This window comes from Amphibalanus amphitrite, unplaced genomic scaffold (genome assembly GCF_019059575.1).
Source record: "Amphibalanus amphitrite isolate SeventyFive unplaced genomic scaffold, NRLGWU_Aamphi_draft 000635F_arrow, whole genome shotgun sequence".
NCBI classification, from domain to species: domain Eukaryota; kingdom Metazoa; phylum Arthropoda; class Thecostraca; order Balanomorpha; family Balanidae; genus Amphibalanus; species Amphibalanus amphitrite.
This window is the reverse complement of record NW_024882129.1, coordinates 387,385-397,557: the sequence shown is the minus strand read 5'-3', so window position 1 is coordinate 397,557 and position 10,173 is coordinate 387,385. Positions and strand designations below refer to the sequence as shown.

The window sequence follows — 10,173 nt, the reverse complement described above, 5'->3', positions numbered from 1 at the left end:
GTTGAGAATAGCGGATTTCTGACACCAGATTCGTGCTCAGCGTGTCAGGCTTGGTCCCGTAGACCCATTTTTCGGCAAAATCGATGGCCCCTGGAGTTTGTCAATCTGTAGATGGACGAACTCACAAACGGTAAATTTGGGTGATCGGTTGAGAATAGCGGATTTCTGACTCCAGATTCGTGCTCAGCGTGTCAGACTTGGTCCCGTAGACCCATTTTTGGGCGAAATCGAGGGCCCCTGGAGTTTGTCAATCTGTAGATGGACGAACTGAAAAACGGTAAATTTGTGTGATCGGTTGAGAATAGCGGATTTCTGACACCAGATTCGTGCTCAGCGTGACAGACTTGGTCCCTGGGGTAGGTTTGGGCGAAATCGGCGCACCCTGAATATCAAACTGTAGTTGGATAATCAAAGTGCTGCTAAATTGACAGCAGTAGTCTGCTGGGGATGTTGATCTACAGACGCAAAATGGCGCCGCGTTGATAATTTTTGCCGCGGCTGGCTCATTTGTTTTTATTTGTGAGGTCGACAGATGATAATTGTTACATGGTTGTGTGATGCTCCTGCGCTATCTCTGTTACTTGAACTCAAGTTTTAGTTGCATCGAATAATGGCTGGTAAGTTGGGAATAAAACTGAAGGCAATTGGGCACCGCGCCACATTTGCCGCGTTACTTTTATAACTTTAATAACTGAATTTAAATGTATATAAAATATTATTGAAGGAAATATTAACATTGCTTCGTAATGCATACCATGAAGCATGTTATATTTATATTACATGAAAATTGTTAGCGTGTCATACTGGGTTATAAATGCGTTCATTTATTGCTTGCCCCGCATATTTTCTAGTTACGATTGCCATACTTTAAGGATAAATTGAGGTTTTCAGCTCAGGCTTTGGATTTATCAATAGCTGAAATATTTGCAACAGACATCTTTCTTTAAATGTTGAACTACTAACAGCATGATTAGACCTTCAGTCTTTAAATCTTTGCTTATATTACCAATAGTGTTAAAGGAAATAGTTCACTTTTACGAAATTATTTTTTTTGCAATGGATTTATGATTTTTTATGTTCAAAATGATCAGCAAAGAAAATAAAACCTATTTATAACAAAAGATTATTTTCTATATTTTGATATAAGAAGAACTTTTCAGTTTCTGTAAGGCACAGGCGATCCAGTAGGTATGAAAAGAGCATGGGTTCCGAAAATTCTTCAGAAACTAGAGAAATTATCGCGGCCACCGGCATTTGGGCGATCTGCTGCTGCTGAATGTCCTTATTGATCAGTACGAGAATTTCTCAGTAGAGTTCTCGTAGATAATTTCTCTAGTTTCTGGAATTTTCGGTACCCATGCTCTTTTCATACTGGATTGGAATATATGCAAGGCACACATCCTCAACGCAAGACATCTTTTTCGGGACGAGAAATAGAATATCTTTGCCTAGGGTGATCGTTGGGCTGTAAAAGCTCCTGATTTATGCTCGTCTCAGCCCAGGCTACGGAACTGCTATTCCAGTTCAAAACCCATGTTAAAAAGTGAACTATTTCCTTTAACAGTTGTGAGTTGATGTTTGATAGCATTTTTGTGATATTACAATTTGCCTTGTTTTATTTTGATATGCTACATTTGAAATGCTTTGATAATCTTTGGATGGTTTTATTGTGATCATTGCTTGTCTGATATTGTCAAATTGCCCTGTTGTTAGAGCATGTATGACGAGCATACCTACTACCTTGGGCTGATATTTGCGCTGTTTTCAGCAGACACATTTGGAAGGTTCCACTGCAACTACTGCCAGGAAAACATCAATGGCTTGAGGATAAAATGTGTTGAATGTGAAGATTTTGATCTATGCTTGCAGGTAAAGAAAAGTTGGCCAATAGGTAGAAAATGTCCTGCTCCTTTATGTATGTTATATGTATAATGTACCAATATTAATCATTTAATCAGTTCTGTACATAATTTGGGTTTCTTTTTTCTAGCCTAAATAGTTCTTGAATAGTTGGTGAGATGTTTCATAAACTTTCTGGTGTAAATTAGAGAGGTCATTTGCTTATTGAGGCTCTAGCTTCTGTAAGATTGAGATTGATGAAACATACTTCAAAGGCATTTTCTACACCCTGAAAAATAAATGAAGGTTGATTTATTAGCTGGGCTATTAAGTATGTTATCAGGAATAACTTCATTCGCACCAAAAAGCCAACAATATTTCATAGTTTCTGTTGACAACATTTATAACTTATAATGTATCTATAAATGCTTTTAGTTTGCTCTTCTTGTGCTTAGAGGACCTAACAAATGTTACACATGGTTGGAAAACTATTGCAGCCATAAGTGGTTGCAACATTGCATTGTATGGTTGTTTTTCACAATTGGGTGGTACACAAAAATCCAGAAGTGCCTAACAAATCAAGAACCTAGTGATAATCATAAAGACTGACAGGCAGAGAATTAATTTAAACAAGCTCTGCACTTTTCATGTTTCATGGTTCTGAGTTCACAGGAATGAAAAAGATGTGTTTTATTGATTTCTGTTACAAAGAAAGTGTTTGATGTGATTCTTCTTTCTAATTGCAGCAGCCTGTTTCAAATGTAAATATTTCATTTTCAGTGTTTCGCATGTGGGGCCGAAATTGGCAAGCACAAGAACAACCACAGCTACCAATTCATGGTAAGTTTGTGTATCAAAAGCACCATTTTTCCACTGGCATTTATGGTAGTTATTTCATATTTGTTTATTATAAAATGCTTACTTGCATAAGGTTTATGATGCAATCTGGCAAGTGTATCAACCTGGTGCCGACAACAAAATGATCAATTAGTTTTTGTTTTACAAAGATGCAATTTTGCCAACTTACATCTAACTTGGGACCCCAATAACTTGAGGATTAATGTGGTCATAAGTAAATCATTCCACCTCCGCCTGTTGACAGCAGACCGAGCCTTGAGCTGTTCCAGTGTATCCAGTACCCTTCCCATCTATCTCTCACTGATGTGTACTACAGGACCCGGGCAACTTTACCGTGTTCAACGGCGAGAGCTCATGGACGGCCAAGGAGGACGTGCGGCTTCTTGACGCCATCGAACAGTATGGCTACGGCAACTGGGTGGACATTGCCAAACACATCGAGCGACGCACACCGGATGGTGAGCACATAGCGATGGCCACAATCGCGAGGCGGGGGAATGAAAGATGGAGGTGCGGTTGGACATTGATATGTTGGACGGGAGATTTCAATGTCATTTAGGCAGTCATACATGAATTCAGCGATTCAGCAACGACCATGGGCTACAACACTACACGAACCTCTCATCTCGCTGTACCCTCGCCACTGTCCACTGACACCCCCGCCCCTTTCCCCCGGTAGAGGCCCAGGAGAAGTTCGTCACCTACTTCGTGAACGGCGTGATCGGCCGACAGACGATGCCGCCCATCTCCGAGCTGGAACGGATGCCCGTGGCCGTGGACCACACGGCGGCTGATGGCGCCGGCCCGCTCTCCCCCAGTCTGACCATGGCACCGGGCATGGCGCCGCTACAGCTGGAGCCGGAACAGGCCGTACAGCTCGGATACATGCCGCTCAGGGACGACTTTGAACGGGTGAGAGGATGGAGTGGAGGTGATTTTGAACGGGCGGTGATGATGGGATAGTAACGATTATGGATGGGTCAGGGAATGAGGTGGTGACGCTTTTGAACTGGTCGTAAGGGAATGTAGTGGCGTGGAGACAATTTTAAACGGGATAATTTGTCGTAGGAGGGCGTCGGGTGAATGATGTATTTGGACAAGTGCAGACATACATTTTGAAAGCGCTTGACTGTTGCGTGCTACAAGCACCTGGCTAATTATCGCTGTCCTGTTTCCCAGGAGTACGACAACACCTGTGAGACGCTGGTCTCCCAGCTGAACATCGGCAGTGTCGAGGACGAGGACGTTGATGTCGGTAAGTCACATCGGTCTCTATATGTCATGGTACAGCTTGTTAATTTTGAACGGTCTGATATTCAGACCACTACATAGCTTGGGGCATTATAGAAATATTGTGTAATGATGCACTTTCCTATTCGCAACGACTGGATTGCCTATTTGCTCGCTTTCCCTTGAGCCGATATCACTGAACTATATAATGTGGAAGGCGCATCGGCCGCCAGATAGTGTCCAACGGTGCCGCCATGTTGCGCAGACCAGAAAGCGGCCGCCGCCTGTGTTGGGGAATAGGGAATTCGGGACCTCGATTTACGTTTACGGTCGCTGCATCCGTTACGTTCAAGCTATGTGGACACGGAACCCGGCATCTTACGCAGAATTGAATGGAGAACAAGATGAAATCCTAAAAAATCCTCAGATACAAGAAACTAATACGTTAAACCCTTATAAGTCAATGGGGAAATATGAAAATTGCTATTTTGGCGCCGAGAATGATCTATAACTATCTCAAGCATATAGAATCATGATTTCATGCACTCCTTGCAAGATTCTGTGCTTCATATTTGCATTGTTGGCCTTGCGTGACGTCATTTGTGACGTCACAAAAGTCACAATTTTTCTTCAATAACTCCCGATCAAATTGAGCTAGCGATTCGGGAAAGCCACCAATGGACTCAGGAAGACCTGCCGAATCGAATGATATGCGACATGACCTCTTTCGACTAACTTCGTGACCTGGGGGTGCTGACCTGACCTTGACCTGAGGTCAACACCCTAAGTTGACCTGACCCGAACAAAAAGTATGTCACTCGATGCGCCTGAGCTAGCTGAACACGATGGTGCCAAAATCGCGGCTCTACGGCCATTTTTGGCGAAGTTATTTACCAAAAACCGAACCCGTGCCTTAGATCACTTGGCCTGACCTCAGAGGTCACCGGTTGACCTGAGACCTTTACAGCGGGTTCCTACCAGTCACTCTGCATTATACTTTGCCGCATACGACCACTTTACCGCTTAATTCTAGTTTAATTAGCGGCGCATTTGCGAGGTGGGTTCAATCAACCCCCTCAGCCGGGGCAAATGTAGGTCCGGCGAGTGAAGTTGAGGAATTCTGAAGATACGATCGTGTTCCCCACTCAATTCTGCGTAAGATGCCGGGTTCCGTATCGACGTAACTTGAACGTAACGGATGCGGCGGCCGCAAACGTAAATCGAGGTCCCGAATTCCCTATTCCTCAACACAGGCGGCAGCCGGTTCCTGGTCTGCGCAATATGGCCGCCACCGTTAGACACTACGGCCAATAGGGTTGAAGCGGCAGTGCTCCCCTGTGGCCGATATAATTTACCATGAGCTGGGACAATTTTTAGGTGAGCCGGAACATCCAAACGGAGTCTCTGCATATCTACTCATCAACATATGCATAGTTTCATGACGTCTGCCCACTCGCTTTTGTCTGACCACCTCTCCGGCGTCTCCCACAGCGCTGAAGTTGGCGCACGTCGACATGTACGTGCAGCGGCAGCGGGAGCGCGCGCGGCGGAAGCGCGTGGTGCGCGACTACCAGCTACCGGCGGCGTTCTTCGAGGAGCTGAAGAAGGAGGCGCTGCTTCAGGTGCCGGGAGGCGCGCGCATGCCCCGCCGCAGGAAGGACAAAGGCCGCACGCTGGCCGACCGGCTGCGCACTCTCGGCCAGTTCCTGACCAGGAGCGAGTACCAGCAGTTTCATGACAACCTGCAGGCGGAGAAGGACCTGGTGTACAGGATCAAAGAGCTGATGAGGTGAGAAGAAGCTCAGCCCATGGAGTGTCAGTCATGGTCGGAAAGCGAGTCTCGTTTCACCCTTATAGCCTTTGTGATGAAGTCACGAGTAAATCCTTCCAGCTTTACTTCATACCACTTGATAAGACAGTACTCATACATATGTCAGCTGCCAGCTTTCCGTTATCTTCAACAGAATGCGGTTAAATCTATCAATTGACTAGCATCACAGTTATGCCGTATCGGCCGGTCCGCAGACGTTGAACAAGAGCATGCCACTGCGTGTGTTGAACCTCTTGTGTCTGTCCTCGGCAGGTACCGGCGGAACGGTATCACCAAGATCGCCGACTGCGTGGAGTTTGAGCGCGCCAGGGCCAGGCGCAACGCCGAAAACGGAGGCGAGGACAAAAAGGTGCGGATGATGGTGTACCGGGAGGTGGACTGGGAGGGGTGGTCAGCAGCTGTTGGGCTGTTGGTAATGATCGCCATTGTCATTTTTGCCTCCACACCGTTTTTAGTTTTATTTATTTGTTAAAAACAAAATCAGTTGTCGTAGTTGGCAGAGCTTATCTTGGACTTAGCGTTGACTACCGCTGAAGAGTCTGTGGAACAATAAATCACATCTGCCTTTAAAACAAACGCATCCAAAGACCTAACTCTTCAAACTTTTGATTGAGTAATGTTTCCTTCCTTTTCTACGAAATGCAGACTCATTAAATGTGGGCTCAAATACAGGCAAGAAATTGGTAGATTTTAAAATAGAGCACGGGCTTAGAGGCCTATTTGGAGTGATTATAGCTCGATTTTCCGACTTACAGAAAGTTACTTATTTTCCAACCTTCCCGCATAATCTGTATCATATTGACAGCGCATTGAATCTACTTACAAGGACAGATAATTACCATAGTTATTGGTCTATTTCGAACCAGGGTTTTCCGTCTCCTTGTTTGTAATTCTCGGCTCAGACCCAGATATTTGTTTCGAACGTTTGTTTTCGTTGGGTGGGATCGGTCCGAATTGTTTTGAACGTGTCTGATGAAGCTTGCCGAATGAATCTGGCGATAGTGTCGTCTGCAATATTGCGTGCTATTTTGATCCGGTCGATACCGTTTTAATGACTTTCACAAGCTTACGGAACACACATATTTGGTACGAACGCTCTCGACTTATTTCGGCTAGTTTTATGTGCTAGTTTTACATTTTAGTATAGGATCAGCTAAAACATACATTAGCTGAAATAACGTGCAACTGGAACATCTCAGGGAACTTTGGCGACATAGTACGTGCTGCTACTACAGTACGGGCTACACAAAATATGCCGTGGATATCCTAGTGCATAGGCCGTATTGGCAAACACGCACACGCAGCATAGTTTCGCGTCACCACTAGCTGATAGCTGCTCGGCAGTCTGTTTCTGATTAGAGGGATACGGAGAGGAAGCGAAGCTGGGCGGTCACGGGATGCGTTAGGACGGTCACGGAGTCGGCCGGGCAGTCACATATCGCTGGCGGTTTTGCCGGGCTGTCTGGTTAATCTGACGCCGGACTCCCTGTCTCTGTTCGTAGGCACACGATCCAGATTCCCGGCAGGCGCAGGCGCCTCTGCTCGGGTGAGTGATTTCACTGCAACACACACACAGGCACATACAGAGCCCGAGGTGCAGTAACCCACGCGTGCAGAGAGGGCCTTAAAAACCGCTGACCCTAGCGATCACCTGATGGGCGATTGGATAAATTCTGGTAGCAATGGACCTAAAACGCGTAATGATGCATCCGCCCAAGATATATGTAGCTGCGCACTTAGGTAAAAGAGTCTTGACCCATAATCCAGTAGGTAGTGGTTAAGTTTCTAAGTTGCGCGCAGACGAGACTGTATGACGAGCTCGGCAGTGGAAGTGCGAGCCGAGATAGGAAAAGAAATTGTCATAGCGTGTTCCAGAGTCTTCCAGTGTTCCGTCGCTTCATGGATTTCGTCATTTTTAAAGCGTTATGCGTAAGATGTTGGCGATCAGTTTACATCACTGTATTGAATCGTCCGCCGGTCTTGCTAACCTCTGTCTTGTTCTCATCTGCAGGCCACAAAGCGCAAGAAAAAGCTGCGCTTCTCCCGAAAGAAAGAGCGAAACTCTCGCTACTGGCGCTTCATCCTCGCTCAGCGGGAGCTTCTCGACAAGCGACAGCAGCAGCAGCAGTCTCAGCCAGTCCGCGGCCGGTCCGGCGGCCGCTGATGAGCTGCCCCCGTCGCCGCCGTCGCCGCCGCCGTACACCGCCGAGCCTGAGCCGCTGAACGAGTCCGCCGGATACCACATGCTCAGCAAAGCCGAGAAACGGGTGAGATATGGCGGCGGGGTTGGAAGGAGGTGGAGGTTTGACGGGGGCGGATCAGCACCACCGATGTATTTTGTGCGGTGTTCACGAATCCGCCAGGTCGATATTTTGGGCTGTGGGAATTGAGTCATGCATTTTCATCATTTTTCGTTCGAAATCCTAATTTGAAAGCATTCGCTAAACCTGTTATGCTTATTTTGCCTTTTATTGTTTCCACTCCATTGGTTAATTTCTTGTATCTAAATTTAATCGTCTTATGATTCGTCTCGCTAATTCAATGTGCCTATAGCTCACCGCAGTTAAAATTATCACGACGAACGACAGCCCACTGACCCTCCCCTTCCCTCTCCACCAGCTGTGCGCCCGCCTCCGTCTGCGGCCTGCCAACTACGTGGCGCTAAAGACGGGTCTGCTCAGCGATCAGCTGATGCGGTGTCGTGGCGATCCGGTCCGACCCCGCGCGCTCACAGGCCTCGACAAGCACCACCGCAAACAGATCCTCTCGTTCCTGGTCACTGCCGGATGGATCACCGCCTGAGTTAGAGGAGAGCTGGACCGCTCCGGCCCAGAGTGGCGTCAGTGGTCCATTAACCCGTTCAGTTTGGGAGGAATCGGCTGCTGGCCATAGCTGGGCCGGGGCGGGGCTCAGGGAGTGTTTGGGTATTAATGGTAGCTGATCGGGATCTGGGTTCTTTTCTTGAAACACTTTTTATAGAAGGTTTGCCTTGTTTGATGTTTCTGTTATCCGGAAAGCATAGTTTCATTTCGTAGGGATAATTTCACTACCAGGGTTGACTTTGGGGCCGTTTTGGAGCTAAGTCCGATGTGCTGTGTTTTTGGTGGTATTGTTCGTTTCCTTTTTTGTGGCCTGGCGGTTGCATCGGCCGTTTCCTTTCACTCAGACGACAGCAACTGCCGTGTTCTTTCTGATCCGGTGTCTGTGGAAAAGTGCCATGGGTGCCTGCGGCGACGGTGGCGCCGCCAGCGGAGGCGGGCGACACTACAGTGCGGACGGCTCGACGGTGCGCGGGTGGCGGCGACTGGCGGCAGTTGTGTAAACTACAGAGTACCACACTGCACCAGTCCGAACCAGTCGTTTAGTCTAGTTCATTGTGGCATTGCATCCCGCTTCCATCATGTGATTGTGTTGTGCATTATTTTTGCCGAGAGTTGTCATTCGTACGAGATGTTCGTAGATTATGCACGTTGTTTGTAATATACACCATACAAAGCTCGAAACGTGTAATATTGACCCGTTGACCATCTTGCAATGCTTGAGAGACCTATTGAAAGTGGCCAACTGAAGTGGATGCGCATTTCGCGTGAAGTATTATTGTCGCTCTAACTAGGCACTCATCAAGTCGCAGGGGCTCGCGGTAAAGAGCTATAGCTCCAAGCCCAGGGGCGCACGCTACCCACCACGCGTGCACTAAAATGGCGGAGCTATTCACCTGAACTACGATGCATAGTTCAGTTTAATTACATTTATAGTTGACAGTGGCCCGGGTGGTAGACGGTAAAACTTAAAAGGCTGGGAGTCTTCTCAGTCTACCACTTGGTATAGACTATTGAGGGTCTTGCCACTTGTCATGTAGCGTAAAGCATAGGTCAGGGGGAGATAATGATAAAGTCTACAGGGCCGATCCAAGTCTCTCCTTTGCAAGTCCCAACAGTAAGCCAAAGCTCCGACAGGATCGACAGCATCCGACCCAGTGGTGCAGATCCATTTGCTCGAGCCCAGGGTTCTGCTTGCAGGGTCCCACTTTTCAGCGTCTATCCTGAAATACCCTCAACCCCATCTCCGAGCGTTGTTCCCGCGCGAGGCTTCCATTTCGTCTTGGGTCAACAACAGTCTCTCAGGAACCAACGCTAGTCTGAGATACCTTTATGGGAGCGTTCAGCATGTTTGGTGCTCAATGGCACCATAGGAGTGCAGCCCTACGACAAAAGGATATCCAGTCCTCTCCGGCCAGCGCTGGGCGCATCCTGCTACCATTATTTAATAAAGTGTACCTGCTTATCGCTAAACACGATCAGTTACTGCACACAATTACTTGCCTAACACGGTTGCTACTGTAGCAAACGGACGTTTATGATTCGACAGACTCACTAAGACCATGACATGTCGACTGTGACCAACTGTGACGCTCA

The 10,173-nt window shown here is 47.2% G+C and overlaps 1 protein-coding gene across 4 annotated transcripts; it reads left to right on the top strand.

The window, feature by feature from the left end:
- Positions 1-379: 379 nt before the first annotated feature.
- Positions 380-9,255, top strand: LOC122363699 (transcriptional adapter 2B-like). 4 transcript variants are annotated; one of them, XM_043333241.1, is made up of 11 exons: positions 400-617; positions 1,772-1,869; positions 2,620-2,679; positions 3,014-3,155; positions 3,377-3,609; positions 3,877-3,952; positions 5,419-5,716; positions 6,011-6,107; positions 7,261-7,304; positions 7,770-8,025; positions 8,378-9,255. In XM_043333241.1, the coding sequence occupies exons 1-11, from the start codon at positions 611-613 to the stop codon at positions 8,558-8,560; spliced, it is 1,494 nt and encodes a 497-aa protein (XP_043189176.1). In that variant the 5' UTR covers positions 400-610; the 3' UTR covers positions 8,561-9,255. The 4 variants fall into 4 exon arrangements, 2 of the variants coding, with proteins under 2 accessions (XP_043189176.1, XP_043189174.1); XM_043333239.1 differs by having other exon boundaries at positions 425-617; positions 1,769-1,869; XR_006253410.1 differs by lacking the exon at positions 7,261-7,304 and having other exon boundaries at positions 380-617; positions 1,769-1,869.
- The last annotated feature ends 918 nt before the right edge of the window (positions 9,256-10,173 follow it).

What these genes read in the sequence shown, in the direction of transcription:
- LOC122363699 (XM_043333239.1), top strand. An exon ending in ACCACAGCTACCAATTCATG is followed by an intron (nt 2,680 to 3,013) that starts GTAAGTTTGTGT and finishes TGTGTACTACAG; the next exon opens with GACCCGGGCAACTTTACCGT. An exon ending in AGGATCAAAGAGCTGATGAG is followed by an intron (nt 5,717 to 6,010) that starts GTGAGAAGAAGC and finishes TGTCCTCGGCAG; the next exon opens with GTACCGGCGGAACGGTATCA.